Source organism: Psammomys obesus, unplaced genomic scaffold (genome assembly GCF_907164565.1).
Source record: "Psammomys obesus unplaced genomic scaffold, mPsaObe1.curated_primary_1811, whole genome shotgun sequence".
Taxonomy (NCBI): Eukaryota; Metazoa; Chordata; class Mammalia; order Rodentia; family Muridae; genus Psammomys; species Psammomys obesus.
Window position 1 is genome coordinate 38278576 of NW_026596034.1, and position 24160 is coordinate 38302735.

At 50.7% G+C, this 24160-nt stretch overlaps 1 protein-coding gene across 2 annotated transcripts; it reads left to right on the plus strand.

Annotated features, from left to right (window-relative positions):
- The first annotated feature begins 2019 nt into the window (after positions 1-2019).
- Spire2 (spire type actin nucleation factor 2) lies at positions 2020-22781 on the plus strand. 2 transcript variants are annotated; one of them, XM_055621124.1, is made up of 14 exons: positions 2020-2082; positions 6635-6991; positions 8742-8822; positions 8938-9102; positions 9739-9825; positions 10169-10292; positions 11508-11596; positions 12197-12386; positions 14066-14181; positions 15775-15909; positions 16087-16154; positions 19357-19384; positions 20782-20897; positions 21262-22781. In XM_055621124.1, exons 1-14 carry the CDS (start codon positions 2053-2055, stop codon positions 21482-21484), a joined length of 1809 nt encoding a protein of 602 aa, XP_055477099.1. In that variant the 5' UTR covers positions 2020-2052; the 3' UTR covers positions 21485-22781. The 2 variants fall into 2 exon arrangements, with proteins under 2 accessions (XP_055477099.1, XP_055477098.1); XM_055621123.1 differs by having other exon boundaries at positions 11427-11596; positions 21262-22777.
- Positions 22782-24160: the final 1379 nt, after the last annotated feature.

Below are 24160 nucleotides of genomic sequence, written 5' to 3' on the forward strand. Positions count from 1 at the left end.
ATCCAGCTGTAAAGCATTTTCTCAATTAGTGATCAATGGGGGATTGCTGAGCCCTTCCATGATAGGTGGAGCCATTCTGGGCTGGTCGTCCTGGGTTCTATAAGAAAGCAGGCTGAGCAAGCCATGTGAAGTCAGCTGGTAAGTGGCACTGCTTCGTAGCCTCTGCATCGGTTCCTGTCTCCAGCCTCCTGCCATGTCTGAGTTCCTGTCCTGGCTTTTTTGATGATAAATAGCAATGTGGAAGTGTCAGCTGAATAAACTCTTTTTCTCCCCATTGCAGCAATAGAGACCCAAACTAAGGCAACTATTTAAGCTTTAAAAATATTCTACTTGGGGCTGAAGAGATGGCTCAGAGGTTAAGAGCACTGACTGTTCTTCCAAATGGTCCTGAGTTCAATTCCCAGCAACCATAGGGTGGCTCACAATCTGGTACCCTCTTCTGACATGCAGGCAGAACACTGTATAAATAATAAATAAATCTTTTAAAAAAAATTCTACTCGTGGGTTAGGATCAGCTCAGTTGGTAGAAGACTTACACAGCATACACAAGGAGGCCCTGGGCTCCATCTCCACCAGGTAAAGTGGGTGTGTCTGCACACAACTGTAATCTTAGTACTGGAGAGGTGAAAGAAAGGGGGTCAGAAATTTAAGGTTCTCTCAGGTACATGGTATGTTTCAAGGTCAACCTAGGCTACATGAGACGTTGTCTTAAAAAAAAAAAAAAAAAAAAAAAGTCCAACCAGAAAGCTGCTCTGGGCTGAAGGCTAGGCCTGGCTGCATGCTCAGAACCAGCTAATGGCCACCAGCTGCCCTGCCTTCCTGACTCCCAGAGTGCCTCAGAGAATGACCTTTGCCAGGAAGCGCCCTTATTCTTGCTCAGTTTTCATTCACCTTTCCAGTGTCTGAATCCAGACACAGCTACAAATTTTTGTTAAACATCCAATATGGGCCGGGGACAGAGTCTCTGGGGTCACAAATGACTGACAGCGTGCTCTTTGAGCTCTTTCTTTATTGCCTCACTGATGTTGGGAATGGATTGTTTTCCATTATTTTGATGGATCACGGGCAGTCGCTATCTTTGGCAATCTTCCTGGTTCTTGATGCAGTTTGAACATATTTGTGGAGCTAGCAGGTTTACTTAGCAGACATTGTCATGTTTGTTATTTTTTAGGCTCTCACTTTATTCTAGAACTTAAGGAAGATTTAGTTCATATCCTTCCGTGATTCTGCCTTTACACATGATTAAATGATGGGTGGTGAGGGATGGAATCGGGTAATTGGGGTGTTGCTGGTGGCCAGATTCTAAGGTCTCTGGCCTGCCTCCTTGAGCCACCACCACTTGGCAGCTGTGATACCTAAGAAGCTGGACTTCACCCTTTACCTTCAGCTCCACATCTATGAAATGGGTGCTGGAGCTATCCACCTCCTGGGCTGCCCTTGAGTAAGCCCTTGAAAGTGCTGACTCGGCTCTTGGCATTTACAGGGACATGTTTAGTAAATAAACTTGCAGAGTGCAGCTTCCACCTGCTTTTCAACCCAGGAGCTCCTTTGAGAGGGGCCATTGGAGAAACCTCAAACCAAGGATCTGCCATCAGAGGTCGGTTTATTTACCCAGGGCCAGGGTTTCTTATCTTCCGTTGTGTCCTGGCTCACAGGACCTCTGTTCTAGGGAAGTGGAATATCCATTTCAGACCACTGGTCTTTCCTGCAGTGACAGCTCACACAGACAACCCGGACAGACTCGCACACAGTCCCGCTGACTGGCCTCTGAGCTGTTGCTGTGGACCAGAGGGTAGACAGCTGTCTAGGAGCAGGGTCCACCTCACATATCACATAAGGTCTGCAGCCTGAATCCTGCCCAAAGCTGGCTTGGGTTGGGCCCTGGGTTTCTGTTCAAGGGGCCAGGTATCTTGGGGCTATTGTGAGCTTTCTAGTGTCGGGGTGTGCCGTGTGCCTCAGGGAAGATGGAGAAGAGGGAGAAGGGATGAGCAGCCGGCCTGCCGGGGTCCAATGTCATCTTGACTGTGTTCTCTTGCAGAGCCGACGACGACGATGGTGCCTCCAGCCAGCTCGGAAGCCCAGGTATTTTAGATGATTACTTGGAAGACAATACAATTTATATGTTGTGCTGGTTAGGTATTTTTGTTGTTGTTTGTCAACTTGAGTCATCTGAGGGGAGGGAACCTCAACTGAGAAAATGCCTCCAGAAACTCAACCCATGGGCGAGCTTGAGGGGTGTTTTCTTGGTTCCTGCGGGGTCTGGGGTGGGAGTGGGGGCAGCCCACCATGGGCAGTGCCACGCCTAGGTGGTGGTCCTGGGTGGTGTGGGAAATCAAGCCCTGAGGAGAAAGCCGCCCCGGAAGCAGCACTTCTCCCCGTGCTCTGCTTCTGTTTCTGCTTCCAGGCTCTGGGAGTTCCTCCCCTCAGGGAAGGGAGCCACAGCCTGAGGGGTGTATGCTGAAATGCACCTTTCCTTCAGCTGCTTTTGCTCCAGGCATTTTATCACAGTGGAAACCTATAAGACACTTGTATTGAAGAATGAAAATTATAAAGTGTACAGAGTTACATGGTCCTTTAAGGGAGGCAAGGCACAACTAAAACACATGGAAGGTCTTAACTGAGAGATTGAAGCCGTTCACAGGGGCCAGGCAGGGCGAGGAGCCAGATACTGATCCCACCCCCAGATGGGGGAGTGAGGGAGAATACTGCTGACCTCACTTTTTGGGCTACCAGAGAGAGATATGGTTTGCAGAGCAGGCTTCTCAGCATGGAGTTCAAGGGCATGAGAAACCAGCCAGTGACCAGTGATCCAACCTCTTCTTGCATTCCTACCCGTTGTCTTGAGCTAATGGTTTGAGTCTGGTGTCTGTCTTTGTTGTTGCACATGGTTTCCAGGCAGGGTAACCACTGCTGGCCTCAGCTTATCAGGTACTGAGCCCGGGGGAGGCTTTGTACTCCCAGTCCTTAGTGTCCTAAGTAATGCTGGGCTTACAGCTGTGCACTGCCATTTTGCCTTTCCACTGCTTTTTCACTTTATTTCTTTCAGGTTTTTTTTTTTTTTTCAGTGAGTGATATTTTATCTACTTGTCTCTTGAAAGGCAGTCCCACTTGTATCCTGGGATGAGAAGGGACTTTTGGGGACCAGAAGAGAGCTGCATCTGAGTGGCAGAGTCAGAAAGCGGGGTTCCAGGACATGTTGATTGCTCTGATGTTTTTCCTCCTTTGAATTATGGCCATTCAATGCCTTCTGAAAGCATAATTTTAGTGTAATAATAATTTATAAGGCTGTATGCAATGGTACAATCCTGTAATTCCAGCTACTTGAAAGACTGAAGCTTTGAGGAAAAATAGAGATGTGAAGAAGGGGAGGGAGGGAGGAAAGAAACCTTTGCATTTACGTATTTAGCATGGCAGCCTTCCCAGGTTGAGGTGAACGCAGACCAAGGGGGTTCCATATGTTACATAAAAACAGTGATAACACCAGCTCAGAACCTGTGCCCCCGTGCTGCTGCTTCCTCCTCCTCCTATTTTTTTTTTTTTTTAATGTGTGTTGGTGTTTTGCCTGCATGTATGTCTGTGTGAAGATGCTGGAGTTACAGACAGTGGTGAGTTGCCATGTCAGGGCTGGAAATTGAACCTAGGTCCTTTGGAAGAGTGGTCAGTTCTCTCATGTGCTGAGCCATCTCTCCAGTCCACACACATAGTTCTTAATGCCAGTGATAAGATTATCCTGCTCCCTTGGAATGCTGTCACCTAAGCAACACTACTGAGCATTGCTTATGAACTCTGTGAAAATGGTATTTTTTAAAATATATAGTTAGCTGAAAATTGGGTGAAGAACAATTGTATTTCTAAGACATCTTCGTCATCACGTGGCTGCCGGTTATCTGTATTCACGGGTATATTCTACTCAGATAGTTTATTTCCCTGAGTCCAGGTCTGCTGGCCTGGGAGATCAGCTGACCCTTATTGCCCAGAGGTGCAACTGCTCCGTGGCACTTGGCGTGTAAACACCGTAAAAATACTGGTAGAGAACTTTGAATGAGGGAGTCCCGAATGGACCGTTCTCAGAGGCCATGTGTTAGCCTGGAAGCTCCATCCCCAGGAAACAGGGTGAGACAGCCACTCAACATGAAGCTTCATTCCAGCCTCTTGGGTTTCATGCACTGCCTGGGCAGCCCCTCTACCTTCAGTCAGAGCCCAGGCTGATGGCCATGCGTGAACTTGCAAGGCCAGAGGTCCTGAGACTGGCCGGCTGCCGGGCTTTCCTAAAGGAAAGCATTCTTTGTGTTCTAGAGAAAGTTTCCAGTGAGTTGGGGCCCATAAAAGCTTTTACCAAAACAGCCATCATCCAAGAGGCTTGGGTTTAACCCTTCCCCTGGCTTGTTGCTGATGTAAGCCAGCAACCAGGCCCGGGGTTGGGTTGCTTCTCTGCCGTGTGCCCTGGGGTGGGTAGGAGGCCTTCTGGCCTTCTTCTCAGTCTCTCTTACTGCCCCAGCAGTGCCACACAACTGAGCATCACAGAGCTGTGAAGCACACACGGGTCCTGTGCCACCTTGCTCTTACCTGGCACCTACTGTGTGACTTCTCCGTCTTTCTGTCTCCTTGCCTTGATAACCTTCCCTTTCCTTTGGCATACCCAAGAGTCTACAGAGTCCTCAGGCTCTGTTCCCAGGGCTCTCTACCCTGGCTGATGGCTGATGACTAAAGCTATGCTATCTGCCACCTGTCAGGTGTGACCAGCCTAGATGCTAGTGCCATGCCCTCTTAATCTGCACTCAAGGGTGTGCCACCTGTGACTCTAACCTGCTTAAGGGACAGATAAAACTGGAGTGAGGGCAGCAGCAGGGGTGGGCCAGGGCTTTGCTCCATTGTGCCTTTACCCTTTCCACCAGTGCTCTTGAGCGGAGGGCTGCCTTCCCCAGGCCCTTTAGGCTCCAGCATCTTCTGAGATGTCCCTGTAGGACCCAGAAACCGTATCTCTTGCCTCACCCTGGCTTTGACCTGTTGCTGCTCTGCCTGCCTCAGGCTCAGGTTTCCTGGGATCCCCTGCTATCCAGAAGCGAGTGGAGGAACCGCTGGGGCAAGACAGTGCATGGCCTCCTGATGGGGCCTTGGTGGTGTCAGTGCACGGCCTTCTGATGTGTCGCAGCTCCTTCTGCTGCAGTGACCTCTTATCTAGGCAGTGTAACAGAAAACTTAGAGCACAGCACAGACAGACCCAACTCCCAGCTTCCAGCTGTGATGAAGTGGCCTAAGCTATTCCCGCCTCTGTCCCTCTGTGTGTGAGCGGGTTGTTGTGAAGGTTGAAGAGGAAGAGTTTTGTGCAGGCTCAGCACAGTATCTGACATAGTAGAGCTGTGATGTGTATGTGCCTTTGACATTCTTTCTTCTTCACAAATACTTATTTTGTTTTATGTATACAAGTGGTTTTTGCATTTGTTTATTTATTCATTTATCTATTTATATTTCTTTATTTTGCTTGCATAAGTGTCTAGTGCCTGAGGAGGTCAGGGGAGGGTGTTGGATCCTCTGGAACTGGAGTTATGGACGGCTGTGATCCGCTATGCAGGTGCTGGGAATTGAACCCAGGACCTCTGGAAGAGCACCCAGGGCTCCTAACCACTGAACCATCTCTCCAGCCCCAGATGGCCTGTTAAAGAAGGACAATATGAAAACCATTTATTTAGTACTATTGGAAATTGATCCTCAGGTCTCGCCTGTGCTAGGCAGTATCGCCAGCCTCCGTTAATCTTTTTATTTTGAGATGGGATTTCATTAAATTGCCCACGCTGGCCTCAGACTTGCTCTGTAGTGCAGACAGATCTTGAACTTGCAGTCTTCCTGCCTCTGCCTCCTGAGTAGCTGGAATTAACAAGCTGTGTCACCGGGACCAGCCTGTAACAATAAATATAATATTTGTTTTAAGATGGGTTTTCATTATGTATCCCAGACTAGCCTCAAGGTCAGGGTTATCTTACCTCAGCGTCTCCAATGCTGGGATCACAGATCTGTGCCACCTCACCCCAATTTATGAAAGCCTTTTAAAGCATAAAAGCAAGTGCTATGCAAATTAGGGGCACTGTTAATTCCCCTATGTATTCAGCCATGCTGGCAGCCATTGCAGTGAATCGGCTGGGCCCTGGCTCAGGGAGCTACCACCTTTTCCGTTGGCGTGAATGGGCTCAACCTGCTCAGAGTCAGGCTAGCGTGACCACACTGTATAAAGGCCTTCCAGTCTGGTATGTGTGGTCTGCGTTTCTACAGTGCCCCACTGTGGCATATGCCACCTTGTCTCCACGATGAAGAACACATGAGCAGTCTGTGAACAGGTCTTGTGTGGCTGTACTTTTCCGTTTCTCTGGGTGAAATACCTGGGAGGGGAGGAATTTTCCTGTTCTCCACAGTGGTTGTGCTGTTTGGGGGAGCATCTTTTCAACAGTGGTCCGTGTTTGGGCCTTGATGATTGCCCTCTGGCAGAGCGGTGGTATTTCTGAGATCTTCCTGTCTGCCGTTCTGCCTGGCGTCTCTGTCGCCCTTGCGGTGGTGGGTGCTACTGTTTGCGGGGTCCCAGTGCCCTCGTGGTGGCTCAGAATGCCGTCTCTGGTGACCTTGCGACTCCCCTGTCCCTTAGATGGTGCAGTCACTGGGCTTCGCTGTCTACCGCGCGCTGGACTGGGGGTTGGATGAGAGCGAAGAGCGAGAGCTCAGCCCGCAGCTGGAGAGGCTCATCGACCTCATGACCAACAGCGACTGCGAGGACAGCGGCTGCGGGGCGGCGGACGAGGGCTACGGGGGTCCGGAGGAGGAGGAGGAGGCCGAGGGCGGCCCCCGGGCCGTGCGCACCTTTGCCCAGGCTATGCGGCTGTGTGCTTCCCGCCTGACCGACCCCCACGGTGCGCAGGCTCACTACCAGGCGGTGTGCAGAGCTCTCTTTGTGGAGACGCTGGAGCTTCGTGCCTTCCTGGCCCGGGTGAGGGAGGCCAAAGAGGTGAGCAGGATATGGGCTGCCAAGTGATTGGGCTGGTTCCGGGTGGAGAGAGGGAGAGAGGGATGGGAGGTGGGGAGGAGGGTAGGGAGGCGATGGGGCCCACTCTTGGTTGGCCAACAGGGGTTAAGAGCCTGTGCCTGACAGTACCTTCCTAGGAATACCCGTAACCTCCCTGCCCCTCCCCTCCCCCACGCTGGGCACCGTTGTTACCTCCACGCCTTCTTTTCACGTGTTTTCAGAGAAGGAAATCCGCGAGTGGCTCCTAGCCTTTGCTTCTGCCGTCTCACTCCTGCCGCCTCTAGATTAGCCATTACCCTCCCTGGCCCCACTTCCACCCCTCAGGGGGGAGACCTCCTTACTGTCTGGCCTCTTTGAAACCACAAATCCTTCAGAAAATGTGATGCAGACCCATGGGCGTGGAGATTTGGGGCAAGTAGGCGAGAGAGCCCCTTAAGGCTATTTGCTATGCCTGCCAAAGGCCTACGTCATATTTTGGTGGTTCCCCCATTTAAAAACGAACAGGTACCACCTCTGAGAGTTAGGGTACCCCCACCCCAGTGCCGAGTCTCTTTTCCTGTAGCCTAGAAGGGTCATAGCTAGCACTGTGACCCCTTGGAGCAGCCTGCATGGGCTTTTGGGGAAGTTTGAGTAATGGAGTCTGGGACCTGGTTAAGCCCGCTGATGTAACTGTCACATACCAACCTTGGGAGGCTCTTCTCTTCACCTCCTGCCTTCCCTCTCAGCATCTCTCTGGCATCTTAGAGACATTCTTCTGGCTATGGTCCCTGTGGCTGGTGGGTGGTCCTGGACTCCTGTCCTTTCCTGGATATGGTCTGTTCTCTTGCTCAAATCAGTTCCTCACCCAGACAAAAGAGCTGCTGCTTTAGCCAGAGCTGGCACCTCTGCAGTCCATTCCACGGATCCTAGAGACAGTCACGGAATGGGTGCTGGGGGTACAGGGTCCTGGACGGATGCACCTGGACCAGCCTGGGCTGGCTTTGTGGGCAGGAGCAGGTGCTCGGGGTCAGATGTAGCTGTTCTAAGTAGGACAGGGGAGCTATCCTCTAGCCCCTTGGCCTTGGGGTCCCATGCAGCAGTGTGTCTCAGAGGAGTTTGGCAAGCAGCCTGAAAGCCAGGGTCACTAACCGGTTCTGTCCCCACTGGGTGGGAGCTGCTGAAGGGCTTCTCTAGAGTGAGGGGTTGTGAGCTCCCCAGGCTGCCACCCAGGTCCAGAGCCACCAAGGCAAATGGGTCCAGCATCTTTCTCCAAATTCCCAGCTGCCTCAGTCCTGGGCATCTTTCCAGGGCGCTCACTGTGATGTTATCTGGGACTGCCCCCTAGGACCTGCTGGCAGCTCACTCTGTCACCCAGCAGCCACCAAGTCCACCCCTGTTTGCAGACTAACACTTGCTGCACCATGCTGGACTCAGGCAGTAGACAGCAGCTGAGGGAGCACACGCAGCTTCTGAGATGCTGGTCCTTGGTGACCAGCACAGAGTGGGCTGTGCATAGAGAAGCAGCCACAGCTGTGGCAAGAGAACAGCTGGGCTCCTGGCTTGGCTAGGATGCTGGGTGACCTGAGGTCTGGGGGGCAGCAGGCGATGCCCCCTCCTCTGCATCAACAAGCCGTCCAGAGAAAGGACAGTGCCTCTGTGGATCAGGTGGGAGCCAGGGCCACGTGGACACCAGCAGGGCCCTGCTGTGTCCCTTGCCCTGCCACTTCTTCACTAACTAGACATCTGGTCCCAGATGCTGCAGAAGCTGGGGGAGGATGAGCCACGGGTAGAGAAACCGCTGGCCGAGCTTGACCACCTGGGACACACGGACTGGGTAAGACGTGGGCCCCTCCCGGCCTGGGACAGAGAAGGGTACAGTACGCGTGGAAGGGTCTGTGCTGGAAAGGCCAGGCATGCCAGAGCCAAGGCCAGTTTCTTCTCTGGGCCAGGCCCGGCTATGGGTGCAGCTCATGCGGGAGCTCCGCCACGGGGTGAAGCTAAAGAAGGTGCAGGAGCAAGAGTTCAACCCACTGCCCACCGAGTTCCAGCTCACGCCCTTTGAGATGCTGATGCAGGATATCCGTGCCAGGAACTACAAGCTGCGCAAGGTCATGGTGAGCCCGCCCCACCCCTCGGTCCTCTGCAGCTCCCTTCTGCGGGTCCTCCACCCGCTGTCCTGCCCCCTGCTCGCTGCTAGCATCCCTTGCCCTTTTCCTTGTGCTTGATCAGAGTTTGATATTCCCCTGCAGCTGTGACTAAGGCAGTTGCAGCTGATCTTCCACAGGTCTTGGCTGCACTGGCGCACAGTATACTTAGGGCAAGGAGAAGGTCCTTGAGGATCGGGAGGGGCCTAAGAGAAAGACACATATTTCCATTTAGCACACATTTGATCCCCTGATGTGTACCAGTGTTACTCTTCAAATGTCATCCAAAGAAGTTCATTTCATTCTCCTGACAACCCATGAGCTGGGTCCTTCAGCCCCATTTCCTGAGGAATGTTTGGTTCAGATGGTTCTGGCAGCTGAGTTTAGGACTCATTAGGCCTTGAGTGCTGTGGCCACTGCTGGGTGTGACCCATGGATCTGTTACGTGTGTTAGGGAAGCAGCTGGGTCCCAGGGAACAGAGGCCATAGGAGGGAAGTTAGATGTGAAGACCAGGCTTTAGCCAGGGCTGTGTGGGCCTCTCCTGGTCACTTTAACACCAGCAGCTGGCTCTTGCAAGCTCAGGGTGTCTCTGCTCCTCCTGGCAGGTGGATGGAGACATCCCTCCCAGAGTGAAGAAAGATGCTCATGAGCTTATCCTCGACTTCATCCGTTCTCGACCCCCACTGAAGCAGGTACCAGCTCTACAGGCCCTCCTCTGAATATTCTGGGGCCTGCTGCTCTCCCAAGAGGTGTATGAGCAGGCCTGCTTCCTGAGGGTGGCTGTGGAGGACTCTCGAAGCCTGGAAGGCTGCAGAGATCCCCATTGCAGAGTCTGTGGGTCTGTGTCTTCTTCCTCTCGGAGGGGGGGGGTGGTTTGGCCATTCACACCTCACAGCTGCTGTGCACAAGGCCTCCCTGGGTAACGTTTCCTTTGGGGTTATGTGAACACCAAGTCTCCTGGACCGTCTAGATTTCCCCAGGGAGGGCCACGTCACCACCTGCCTCCCCTTCCTACTTAGCGTGTCATGTCGGCAGGTCTCGGAGAGACGGCTTCGCCCTGTGCCACAGAAGCAAAGAACACCGCGAGAGAAGATCCTGGAGGAAATCAAGCAGGAACGGAGGCTCCGTCCAGTGGGGGTCCAGCACCTGGGTGCCCGTGGTGAGCAAGGGCTGCAGGACAGGAGAGAAGGCATCGCCCAGTGGACCTAGCTGGGCCTGTGGAGCAAAGCCCTAAGAGCTTATAATATGGGATAATAATAGTATGGGAAAGGGACCCAGGGCATCTTAACTTTATGCTATTTTTATTTTTGTAAATCGAGGGGAGTTATAATGGTCTTGCAAAATCTTAAGCAGAGGTCTGTAAAAGTGAAATAATCTTGTACTCTAGACTTTGATCTGATTTCGCCCTTGTATGTCGTTGTAATAGACGACAAATTTCAACATTTGAGAGGAAAATGAAATAAGCAAGTTTCAGAGTGATTGGGAGCCAGGCATGTATTGAGATGCTGGAGGTCTGGCCTTTCTTGCAAAGTGAGGATGGTGACCTTCAACCCTGCTTCTGCTGGGCCTTTGGGAGGCTGGGTGGTCCTTTTTGGGCTAGAGTTACTCACTGTTAAGGCGACCAGCCTTCTGCTTCCTTTCTCAGTGGAGAATTAAACCAAGCAGGTGCTCATGAACCTGCTCACTTCCATGGTGGGGTTATCTCCCACTCAGTGTCCACTTCTGCACTTTCCTCCTCTTCCTTTTTGCTCACTGTCCACTCCTGCCCTGGGCAGCTTGCCTTCCCTAACCATCCAGTCTCCCCAGTCTCCCGTTGACCTTCATGCCTGCCCTATTCAACATCTATTCTTCTTTTCTTTCTTTCTTTCTTTCTTTCTTTCTTTCTTTCTTTCTTTCTTTCTTTCTTTCTTTCGAGAGGGTCTCACTGTGTAGCCGTGGCTGACCAGGGAGATCACAGGGGTGGATGCCTGCCTCTGCCTCCCAAGTGCACTTTCATCCCTAAGTTCAATGTCTGTTCTTGCCCTGGCCTCCCTGTCTTCCCCACTTACTCTCTGCTCCTGTCCTGGCTTCCTCACCTCCCCTGTTCACTGTCCACTCCTGCCCTGGGCCCCTTGTGTTCTTGCGGATCATCCACTGTGCCTGTGTGTTCCTTTCCCTCCCTGACCTCACCCCACCCCCACCTGGTCTCATTGCCTGCTCGGTGCTCATTTTCGTGCTGGCCCCCTCCCCCTCCCTTCCCCCCCGCCTGTTTTTTTTTTTTTTTTTTTTTTTTTTTTTTTTCCCCTGCCTTCAGGATTTGGTTCTCTGCCCTGCATCCTCAACGCCTGCTCTGGGGACATCAAGTCCACTTCTTGCATCAACCTGTCTGTCACAGATGCTGGGAGTGGAAGCCAGCGTCCACGGCCCCGGGTCCTGCTTAAAGCCCCCACCTTAGCGGAGATGGAGGAAATGAACACCTCTGAGGTCAGAGAACAGGGATTCTTCAAAAGCTCATACAGATGGTCTGGGAAAGGCTTAACAGGACAGGGGTCTGTTAGCTGAGTAGGTGGTCTCTGCAGCAAACCCTTGGGTGGCAGGTAGCTCACTATCCCTTCAGCTCAGAAGTAGCCTTGGACATATGGGGCAGTGACCTCTGAACAACAAAGGCAGAAGTGGAAGTGATTTTCCTCGTGTTGGGCAGATGAGTAGCTGGGTAGCCCCCAGATGTGAGAAGCTGGTCCCAGTGAGGACCCCTAGCCCACCGGGATAGAAGAGGACCTCCGTGCTGGCCTTTTCAGGGGCCTCAGCCTTCCTCAGAGCTGCCTCCTGCAAGATTTTCTGGAGGACCTCAGGGAACAGTTTGATTATTGAGACACTTGCCATGAACCATCCAAAAGACAGGAGGGCTAGTGACATTTAGAGGATAGCCCAGGGCCTCAGTGGGCCCAGTTAGCCAGCACCCTTGGATTCCCCACTGCCTTGGTCCAAGGATGAACAAGGGAATCTGGAGAAAGCCATCAGAAGTGGAGGTGGTTGGTCAGGAGGGGCCATGGTCAGGAAGGACTGTGCCTGATGCTCTTCCAGGAAGAAGAGTCACCATGTGGAGAGGTGGCGCTGAAACGGGATCGCTCATTTTCCGAACATGACCTGGCTCAGCTTCGGAGTGAGATGGCCTCTGGCCTACAGTCAGCCTCTCAGCCCCCAGGGGGTTCAGAGCCACCTCGGGCCAGAGCAGGCAGCATGCACTCCTGGAGGCCCAGCACCCGAGATCAGGGTAAGTGTCACCTTTACCAACACCGGCTCTTCTCACCTCCATCCCACGGACCTTGTGGTGCAGGCCTGACCTCACACCTTTAACAGGCAAGTACCCAAGGTGTGAGGCATGTGCCCTGCTCGAAGAGTCCAGAGTCTGTTGCCACCTAAAGCAAGCATCCTTGCTTTCCATCTGAGGATATAATCAACCACCTAGTCTGTATTCTTTACAAAACACCTTCTAAAGAACTCAAATCCCTGAGGGCCGGACAGAGGGCTTTGTGGTTAAGAGCACTTGATGCTCTTGCAGAGAAAAGGGGTTCGGTTCCCAGCACCCTCACGGTGACTCATCATTTCCTAGTTTCAGCTACAAGGAATCCGATGCCGACTTCTGGCCTCTGTGGGCACCAGGCACACAAGTGATGCACACACATACACTCAGACACATAGAATAAAAATAAGTAAATTAGGCCCGGCATGATCGCACACACATTTAATCCCAGCACTGGAAGGCAGAGGTGGGGGTGACTCTCTGAGTTCAGGGCCAACTGGGTCTACAAGTGAGTTTCAAGAGAGTTAAGGTTACCTTTCTTGAAGAGGAAGAGAAAGAGGAAGAGGAAGAGGAGGAGAAGGAATAAGTAAATGTTTTTGAAGAAAGCATTCAAATTCCTACAATTCTCTTACCCAGAGATAGTTATTATCAAAATCCTGAGATGGTAAGAGAGCTGGCCTGACCCTTTGTTCCTTTTTCCTTTGGCTCTTGAAGCACCTGCCTTGTCACCAGCCACTGTTCCCCCGCAGAGGACTCTCACTGGAAACAGTCACCGGCTTGGTTGCACAGGGTTAGTCCATCAGTTAGTGGCTGCACTCACGCTGAGAGCGGTCAGGGTTAGGAATGGGTCTGGGGTCTCGGGAACCTACGATCCAGTATTTGTTCTGCAGAAGGGTGCGAGGCCACATCAAATCAAGCAGTGACCCCCAGTGAGTTTCCATCTCTAAGGGGGTGCTGTGTCTCTGAGTGGTCCGGGCTCAGCCTTGTGTTCCTGCATAATTGGCTAATTGAAAGCCACAGTTGATCAGCAGAAAGCAGTTTTCAGCACTGAGTGCAACCCTGAGCACATATTTTGATACCAGGAAGTGAAAACTGTGGAGGAATCTGAGTTTCTGTCATGCAGCTTTCCTTATAATTTTTTAAAATTAATTTTTAAAATTTAGTTTTTACTTTTGTTTTTCAAGACACAGTTTCTCTGTGTAGCTCTGGCTGTACTGGAACTCATTCTGTAGACCAGGCTGGCCTTGAACTCAAGAGATCCACCTGCTTCTGACTCCTTAGTGCTGGGGTCAAAGGTGTATGATGCCATTGCACAGCTTGATTTAATTTTTATCTTATGTGTATGGGTGTTTTGCATATATGTATGCACCATACCATGTGTATGCATGTCTGTATTTGTGTGTGTACCACATGCGTGCCTGGTGCCTGCTGAGGTCAGAGTCAGGTACTGGATCCCCTGGAACTGCAGTCATGTAATGACCCACCATGTAGGAGTTGGGAATTGAACCTGGGTCCTCTGCAAGAACTGCTGAGCCAACTCTCCAGCTATCCACTGGACTTTTAGGTTGCTCTCCATCCCCAGTCCCCATTGTCCAGGTGGCACGGCTCTCCTGCCAGGTACTCTTCATGGGCCTGTGTTCTTCCTCCAGCTTTCTGTCCTGTGAGTGACCAGGCCCAGCCTTATCCCAGCTCCGCCTTGCCCAGCAGCTTGAGCTCAGTGGATAAAACAGAGGCTTCTGCGACAGACACCAGACACCTGTGGCTGGTAAGTGACAAAGGTAGATTGCCTGGATGGCCTCTTCTGCGTCAACCTCATCTTTTCCCAGGACAAGATACCAGCAAGGGAGTCAGGCAGCCTCAGGATGTATCTGGGTTCTAGTCCTTGTACCTGGTGAGGTTGTTCTTTGCTGCCACTTTCTGTTAGACGTTGGTACTGCGACCCCAAACCCACAGACTTGCTTTTCAAGTGGCTCCTCAGGCGTAAGTGCTTTGCTCAGTTTCTGTGGGGTCAGGATAGATTGTGAGCCCTGGCTCGTGGGACTCAGGGCAATACAGCATTGTAAGTAGTATGTTATTTTGTGTTGTGAGATCTCAAAAAGCACTTTCTGGAAGACAGGCTTTCAAAATCAGAGCTGTCCTGCTGCGACTTGAGGTGCCAGGGTGGGCTGGTAACCCTTGGGGGCCTCCCCTTATTTGAGAAGGAGGGGGGACAAGAAGAGAGGGGTGTGAAAGTGGGACTGGGAAGAGGAGGGAGGGGGCTGGGATCAGGCTGTAAAGGGAGTAAATAAATAACAAGATGTAAATATGAGATTTGGGGAAAGGAGAAGGAAAGGCTATAGTTTATTAATAAAAAGATATTTGTCTGTCAAAAAACAAAAACAAACACAAAACTGGAGAACCTGGTGGCCTTCAGTCCTGCCTGAGTCCCTGCATTTGACATGGAAACTTTTAAAATTTACTTTTATGTACATTTGGTGTCTGGCATACATATATGTCTGTGTGAGGCAGTTGGATCCACTGGAACTTGAGTTACAGACCAGGCAGTTGTGAGCTGCCATGTGGGTGCTAGGAATTGAACCAGAGTCCTCTAAACCGCTGAGCCATCTCTCCAGCCCCAGCATGGAAACTCCTGACTGCAGATAACTAAGAAAAGAAAGAAGCTGGGAGTCCTGATGCTGTTCCAGGACTGAACAGTTCTGCCCAGGTTACCCACGACACACCCAAGGAAAAAATGCATGATTCCCATCCTTGTGGCTTGCTCATCCCTACCCTACCTCCACAAAAGACAGCTATCATGTTGAGTTCTGTGTGCCTGGTGTTAAGGATTATATGTTGTGTTACCTCAGGAGAGCCAAAACAACGCCATTTTACAGAAGAAGTGGGCTTAGAAGGTCTAGTGTCGAGTTTTACGTAACACACTAATAAGGTTAAACCAGGATCGCTTAGTATAATGCCAGTTAGGGCAGATAGTATGCTGGGGACAGAAGAGCACACTCAGGGCCAGGCAGGCGGAGGATTCCCAGGGCTCCTGGGGACAGTACAGATCGGGGGCAGAGCAGGGAGGGAAGATTCAGTGGTGAACACTTCCAGGGAGAAAGAAGGTTGGAACCATGGTATGTGTTTGCAAGCAGGAGATGGAGTTTTTCTGGGATGGATGGGAGTCAGTGGGGGCAAGGTCAGGGTCTGGGGGCCACAGGACTGGGAGCTTTGCTACAGCAGCAGGGCCTTCTTGAAGCAGATCCAGTAGTAACTGAGCTGATACACAGACTTCAGTAAGTTGCCAGGTTGTTTGGACTGAGACCAGAGAACCGGGATCCCTAGGGTGCTGAGCAAGCCGGACCCTACCCGTTGCCCCTAGGAGTTCAGCCACCCTGTGGAGAGTCTAGCCCTGACTGTGGAGGAGGTGATGGACGTGCGACGGGTGCTGGTGAAGGCCGAGATGGAGAAGTTTCTGCAGGACAAGGAGCTCTTCAGTAGCCTTAAGAGGGGGAAGGTGAGACTTGGGTGCCCAGGAGCAGGGCAGGGATGTTCTGGGCACTGGAGAGTGGGAACAAGCGTCTGGGGCTTGCTCAGTGGTTGTGTAGAAGGCCTGAGGCAAGCGCTTGCCGGGACTGGGCTTGGACTCCAGTGGCTTCACACACTCATGCTCTAACCTGGCCTCTTCCTGCAGATTTGCTGCTGCTGCCGGGCCAAGTTTCCCCTGTTTTCCTGGCCACCCACCTGTCTTTTCTGCAAGAGGTGAGCCTCTGTCAGCACACAGACAAGGGGGACAGTCCCCCACACACAGCCAATTCATTATTCTCTCTCTCTCTTTCTCAGATAGGGCCTTACTATATACCCAGATTGGCCTCAAACTCATAAATGGCTGCCTCAGTTTCTTGAGTATAAGGGACTATAAGGTTTTTTGAGATGGCGTCTCCCAGTTTATAGCCTTGGCTGGCCTGGACCTTACCATGTAGGCCAGGGTAGGAGCACACAGAGATCCACCTGCCATTGCCTCCAAGGAACTGGGACTAAAGGCATGTGCCATCACGTCTGGCCTAGGTTAAACTGAAATAGTGAAAGGACACCCATGTTTAGCCAAGATGGGCTAACAGCCACTTTCTAGTTGAAACAGCCCTAAATAATCACACAAAGGCTGTAAAACAATAGTCTTTAAGACACTGGGCATCAGACAACTGTGGGAAGCAGATGAGGGGCTTGTGCTGGCCTGGGGACATTTCTCTTCACTAACCGGGGCAGGAGGCCAGGGCAGCTGCAGGTCTTAGGAAAGGGGTGGGAGAGGGGAGAGCAGCAGAGAGAGATCTGGAGAGCTGCCTCAGAGATGTCCTTGAGCATGGAGCACTCACATGCCCCAGTCCTCCAGGAACTGAAGCAGGACCATGAATCTGTGACTAGTCTGAGGTGACAGAAAACTCATTTGAAAACTCGACTAGTTCAAAATAAGGCAGAAAATGAAAAAAGGAACAAATACATGTTAAAAAAAAAAAAAAAGCAAGATGGTAAGTTGAAACAGAATCCTGTCTAGCTACTATGTCAGCTGTAAATGGCCCAAACAACCCAATTAAAGTGTGCGCTGCCGCCTCTAACCTGCCACCTGCCGACAAGCTTTGCAGAAGAGCAATGAGTGTAGTCCAAAGTGCAAAGTTTATAGATGACAGTGTTGACAGGCTGGACACAGGAGCTGGAGAGATGAGTCAGCAGGTAAGAGCTCAGACTGCGTCTGCAGAGGACCTGAGTTTGATTCCCAGCACTCACATGGCCACTATTACTCTAGTACCAGGGCACCTTTGCCTCCACAGGCACATGCAGGCAAACACATGCACACAGAGTAAAAATAAAGGCTAAGCATTAAAAAAAAAAAAAAAGGTCTGGAGTCTGGACATGCCTGAGTTGTACAGTTTCTGCGTTTGAATTAAAAAAAAAAAAAAAGCAAGACCAGGCTGGAGAGATGGTTCAAAGGTTAAGAGCACTGGCTGTTTTCCCAGAGGTCCTGAGTTCAATTCCCAGCAACCACACGGTGGCTCATAACCATCTATAGTGAGATCTGGGACCCTCTTCTGGCATGCAGATATACATGCAGGCAGAATATTGTATACATAATAAATAAATATAGTACTTAAAAAAAAAAAAAGAAAAAAACCAAGAGCCAGGTATAGTGGCTCCTAACTGTAATCCTGGAACTCAGGAATCTGTGAATGGAAGGGTTAGCATGAGTTAGAGACCAAATCTTGTCTCCAAAAAACAAAAACAATGAAGACAATAGATTTTAGAGCCAAGACTATTATCAGCGATAAAGCAGTTCATTCCATAGAGAATTACAATCTCTATCAGTAATAATGACAGATACTCAAGCAGCAAAAATGATGACTGCGAGTAGAAATAAATGCTCGTTCATAATTAGTGACCTCAGCATTTCTCAACAACCAATAAAACCAACAGACAGAAACCAAAGGAAACAGATTTGGACAGCATGTGCTTGAAATGTTCCAACAGCAGCTGAATTTGCATCTTTGTGAACTCCATGTGGTACATTTATCAAGGTTATTGTCTTGGGCCACAAAATAAGTCTCAATATTTAGTTCAAGCTGAGCATGGTAACGCACGCCTGTAATTAACCCTTGGGCAATAGAGGAAGGAGGGTCAGGAATTCAGGGTCATTCTTGCCTACACATTGAGTTGGAGCCTCTAAGCAATGCTTGAGACCGTTGTTAAGTGGGTCTGTGGGGGTGCTGGAGAGATGGCTCAACAGCTGAGAGCACTTGTCGCTCTTAGAGGACGTTGGCTTGGCTCCCACGCCCACATGGTGACCCACAACCATTCCTAACTCCAGGTCCAGGGGATCTGACGCCTCTGACCTCCACAGGCAGCAGGCATTACATGTGCATATAGACACACATAGGCAAAACACTAATACACCGAAAATTAAATAAGTAAGTCTTTAAAAACTGTAAGGCATGGTGGCATATGCCTTTAATCCCAGCACTCAGGAGGCACAGGCAGGCAGATCTCTGAGTTCGAGGCCAGCCTGGTCTACAGAGTAAGTTCTAAGACAGCCAGGGCTACAAAAAAACTGGAAAAGAAAATATATATATATATTAAGAAAACCCCTGCAATATTCAACTCACACAAAATGAGTTTCCTGGCTATAACGAAATAAAATTAGGTTAGCCCAGGGATTCCCCCTCCATCTTCACTCTGATGCTTAGTTTAGGGCTGGTGGGCAACACTCTGCTGTTGAGCCACACTCCCAGCCCAGCCCAGGGATTTACTGACAGGAAATTAGTTAGAGGAATCCTTTCCAGGGAACATGGTCCATCGTCGCGGAGAAGGCACTTTGACAACTTTCATTAAAATGGAGACGAGCCCCTGGTACATTTATAGAATGGTTTGCACAATGTCTCATTGTAACGTATCATGTATGTTTCATTGGTATTCTATTCCAGGACAGTCTAAAAGCTGGATCTCTACAGAACGGTTATCTAGATTTAGGGTTGAAGTTTTACATGAAGGAATTTGTTATTTATTATGAGACAGGGCCTCAACTATATAGCTCAGGCTAGCCTCTCATAATCTTCCTGCCCTTTGGAATTCTAGGTCTGTGTCACCACACTTGCCAGGCATTTACTTCTGAAACTAGATATGGGATTTTTTAAAAAAATACTAATTGCTGCATAAAATTGGACATCCTACTTAAAGCCCTTTTATTTAGATGATGCCTCTATGGTAAAAGGTACCAGAAATACCCAGGCCATTGAATGTCATCCTAGGGAGATGAAAGATTCTGGAGTAAAATGAAAGCAAAGTACTGAGTCAGCAGGGATCTGGTGAAAAGTGATGGTGGCTGACTCAGATATGTGGGGCGGACGAAGAAGCCGGGAAGGTGCTCTTCCTCCCCAGGCTTCCTTACCACTGCTGTTGCCTTCTCTCTCCCTCCCAGAGCTGTGTGCCCCTCCTGCAGCGTAAAGGTGAGGATCTGGGGAGCCTTCTGGTCGTGGTGGGATGGGATGGGGGCACTGCTGTTTTCAACTGGATGTGTCGGACAGTCCGCCTCCCTGTGAGGCACTTCACCCACTCCCTTCCAAGAATCTGTTCTTCTACTTCCCAAGACTGCACTTAGTCTTGACTGTAAGATGATGTCTCATAAAGTCTAGGTATCTGAGGATGACTCTGAACTCTAGTTCCTCCTGTCTCTGCCTCCCAAGTGTTGGGCAGGAACCACACACCTGACCCAAGGCTGGATAGAGGTAGGTGTGTGTGTGTGTTTCTTTTAGGCAGGGTCTCACTATGTATCCCTAGCCGAGCGGGAACTCACTATACCTGGCCAAGACTACAATTTCTTAAAACACTCATAGGTAGTATTTTATATTTTTGAGATAAGGTCTTACTGTGTATAACACTGGCTGGCCTAGAACTGGCAACATAGACCAAGCTGGCTTTGAACTCAGAATTATGTCTGCCTCTGCTTTTTTTTTTAAACCCCATTTATTTTTTTATGTGCATTGGTGTTTACCTTGCATGTATGCCCGTGTGAAGGTGTCAGATTTTGGAGTTACAGTTGTGAGCTGCCATGTAGGTGCTGGAAATTGAACCCAGGTCCTTTAGAGGAGCAGTCAGTGCTCTTAACCACTGAACCATTTCTCCAGCCCCAGCCTCTGCTTCTTGAGTGCTGGTTATAGGTATACACCACCTTGCCAAGTCCTTAGAAACAGTCTTAAAGTTTGTTTTTAAGAGAGATGGCTCAGAGGTTAAAATCACTTGCTGCTGTTACAGAAGACCTGGGTTTGGTTCCCAGCACTTACAGCCAGCAAGTTTCTAACTCCAGTTCCAGAAGAGCAGACACCTTCTGTCTTCCAAGGGCTCAGCATGCGCACAGTGCATCAACACAAATACAGGCAGAACACCCACACACAGAAGATAAAAATAAACAAAAACATTGTAACCATTCCCCCCCCCACACACACTAAAAAGTCTCCTTCAGCAAAGCCAGGTTGCATCTGGATGTGTCTAAGGGACAGAAACCCCTGGAAGTGCACTAACCCCTCAGCTCAGAAAGAGGAAGCTACTTTTCTCAAATTCTTTATAACCTGTCCCTGGACCACAGGAACACTTCATCCTTGTCAGTGTGAAGCACTGGCCACAGGCAGAACCTAAAATTACACCCTTGTGGTTTAAAAAGATAACAGTTCCTAGCCCCTAAGAAATTACAGCTCTGATGAACAGGAAATGTAGTTGGGGTGTGACAAGGGAGGCACCCACGCTGGGTCCTCAGATGACAGCGAGGGGCACCACTTTCAGTCTCTGGTCCCGAGGGGTGCGGAGGATAGCTTGCGGCACCTTGTCCACACCCCTCCTCGTGTTGCAGATGAAAATGCCTTCCAAGAAGTGTGCACACATCCCTGTCTACACGCTTGGTTTTGAGAGTCTTCAGAGGGTGCCAACTACCAAAGCCACGCCAACACTGAGGAGAGACGCCTTCCAGTATGTCCTTGTTGCTGTACCCTGTGGTAGTAACTGGGAAACCGGGGAGAGTTCCTATGGCACTGTGTGGATTTCCCCAGGGAACATGTCAAGTCATCTGGGTCTACAAAGTTGGAGGGAACTGAGGCTTGGGTGGTCTGTGCTCAGACCTCCGTGCCTGCCGAGAAAGGGCATTTACCAGGATAGACACTGTCTTCTACAGATGAGACCTGAGGAAGGAGGAAGAGGCAATCTGGAGGAGGGGTGGCTGTGGACACGGAGAGCAAGATTTGGGGTGCCGAAGGGGAGGGGCAAGGCCTCTGGGGGACCCTGGCCCTAACAGGGCTCTTTCTTCTCACGGTTCTCTCCTGGCATCTCTCTCCAGATCCCTGCAAGGACCCAAGTGGCGGAGCGTGGAGGAAGAGTTCCCCCACATCTACGCCCATGGCTGCGTCCTAAAGGATGTGTGCAGTGATTGCACCAGCTTCGTAGCTGACGTCGTGTGCTCCAGCCGCAAGAGCGTGGCCGTCCTCAACGCCACTCCACAACGCGGCCGCCAGACCCAGTCCCTCTACATTCCCAACACCAGGACGCTCGGCTTCCAGTGACTGCTGTGCTGGCCGCCCTGCACCCCATCTGGAACACAGCTGCCATGACTCCCTTGCGCATGTACATATATACATATATAGATACATTTATAATATATACACGGCCTATATATTTATATACATTGTCTCTTTGCCCCACAGTTCATTCAGGGCTAAGCTTACTCCAGCCCCTTCCCTGTTTCTCTTCTCTCAGGAGTCCCTGGAAAGGCTGAGAGGGCCTGGGGGATGCAGGGAGGGCAGGGGACTTCGGCTCTTAGAACTCTGGCACAGCTTCCGCCTCGGTCCTCTTCAGTAGTGAGCATGTGGCAGCTTCTCTCCCCTGGGACAGGGTGCCTTGGCTCTCAGACCAGGTCTACCCCTGCTGTCTTTTCAGGGCTCAGTCGGCAGAGGCACATGGGAAGCCTCTGGGAGTGTGGGGTTCTGCTGAGAGGAAGCCCGGACACCCAAGCCAGGCTCACTCTTGCTCCCTTGCTGGCGTTGACTCTCCCTAGGGAGATACAGACAACCCAGATAGGGCACTGACAAAGAATAACTTGGTGAACCAATTAGCTTACTGAGATTCACAGCCCTGTGCTGAGGGGCTACTCACAGGAACGTAAGTGACTCTGGCAGCTACAATACCGCAAAGCCCCACCCCAGCACGGGTGACAGCTCTCGAAAACCTTGTTACTGTAATTCACAGCCCTAGACAATTTCTTACTTCCTATACCAAGTCCATGGTGCAGCTGGGGGTGGGGGGTGGCAGGCATCTCCTGTGAGGCTTGATGAGCTGCTTCCTCCCGGGGAATGTTAGCAGCCCTAACTCATTATCACGGGCCTACAGATTGTTATAGTGTGGTGTTTTCTTCACTGCGTGGCCACAGGCCAGTGTGCTCGATGATGGTGGTCACGTTCCTTAAACCGAGGCAGCACCTACACCTGACCGGGAAGGGCCCGTGCGAAGCACCCGACGGCTTACACACAGCCAGGAGGTGGGCTGTGTTGTCGCCCCACCTTACAGATCAGGAAACAAAGGCTCAGTCAAGTATCTCAGAAGAGCCCAGACTTCAACTGCAGCCTGCTCACTGAGGCCTGTTGCTGACTCCGGGCTTTAACATCCTGCTTAGGACTAGAAGAGGCACCAGATGCACAGAACTGTGGCAGATAGGTCGGCGGGAAAGAGCTGTCCTTGAAATTAGAACACCCAATAAAGCGGCTAGCGCCCGACACTCCTCTGAGCACCTCACAGACAGCGTCTGTATTTTCTTTCCAAAATTTCAAAAGATATGCTCATTTACGTTACATGTCTGCTTGCATTAATTTATGTGCACTGCATTAGCCCACGGAAGCTATGGAACTGGAGTCGCAGGAAGTTGTGAGTCACCATGTGGGTGCTAGGAACTGAACTCAGTTCCTTTGGCCTGAGCAGCAGGCGCTCTTAACCACTGAGCCATCTTTCCAGCCCTTCGTTTTGTTTTAGAATAGGCAAAGCTGGGTGCGGTGGCACGCACCTGTAATGCCAGCACTTGGCGAGGCAGACACAGGAGGACCTAAGTTCAAGGCCAGCCGGGTCTACAAAGGGAGTCGAGGACAACCAGGGCTACACAGAGAAACCCTGTGTCTTGGAGAAAAAAAACCAAAAACTTAAAAACATAAATAAATAAAAATAAAACAGGACAAGCAGAGGTCAGGAATCACTGCTGTCACTCAACCAGCAAGAAAAACACGTTTAACCAAGTGTGGAGGCTCACACTTGTTATCCCAGCAATTGGTAATTAGAGTCAGGAGGATCATTAATTTGAGGCTAGTCTTGGCTCTGTAGCAAGTTCCAGCGAAGTCTGAGCTATATAGTGAACTCTCAAACAAGAACACCCTCGTGTTTGTGCAGTGCTTGCAGGGACAGCCACTCCGGGGACTAAGTACAGCTGCTGATACATAAAAGCAGCCACATATCCAGCTCACAGTCCCAAGCACAGGGCCACCCAGGCTCTGATCCTCAGAAAACACAAACAAAAGCAACACAAGCACATCCTGGGAAGCAGCCAGCTGAGCAGAGGGTAATGCCTGTGGGTCCTACCGTTCCCTAGAGAACATCTTGTCCTTCTGTCTTACTGCCCCCTGGGGTTGCTGGCCTCTTCTAAACATTTGGTTGCATGTCAGCCCACTGAGCCAGCCTCAGTGATGTCAAATAGAGATGATGTCAAATAGAGCCAATTAGAGCCGAGATTCCTAAGCACCAGCTCTACAGCAGTTCAGGGAGGCACATTTGGAGCTAGTGGTTCAGGGAAAACCAACTCCATCCTTCAGTATCCACAACCTCTGTCTCAGGAGAAGCAGTTCCAGACTGAGACCTCCCATCTTATTCATAGGTAAGGCTACTGGCCATACTGCTTGACCATGGCTGACACAGAAGCTAGCCTGGTCCTGAACAGACATGAGGGTGGTTGGTGTTCTGAGCATGATGCGGAAGAGGTTATGACTTTTAACAGTGACCAGTAGCAGGAAGGGGGCTGTGGAGGGACACCTTGAGATAGTAGCTATAGGCTATCAACTTTGAAATTCTAGCATAGCTTGGGCAGAGCAGCTACTTCAGTCACCAGGCTCAGCATCCAACCTAGGGAGGACCCAAGATCCCTGGGAAAGGCAGGCTAGAGCTCACGGACAGTGGCTTTACAGCAGGGATGGAACACGGATGAT

Coding starts and splice junctions, on each gene's coding strand:
- Spire2 (XM_055621123.1), top strand. CDS start 2,053: ATGGTGCCTCCAGCCAGCTCGGAAGCCCAG. Junction 10,293..11,426: donor CCAGCACCTGGGTGCCCGTG/GTGAGCAAGGGC, acceptor CCCTGCCTTCAG/GATTTGGTTCTCTGCCCTGC. Junction 16,155..19,356: donor ACCTGTCTTTTCTGCAAGAG/GTGAGCCTCTGT, acceptor TCTCCCTCCCAG/AGCTGTGTGCCCCTCCTGCA.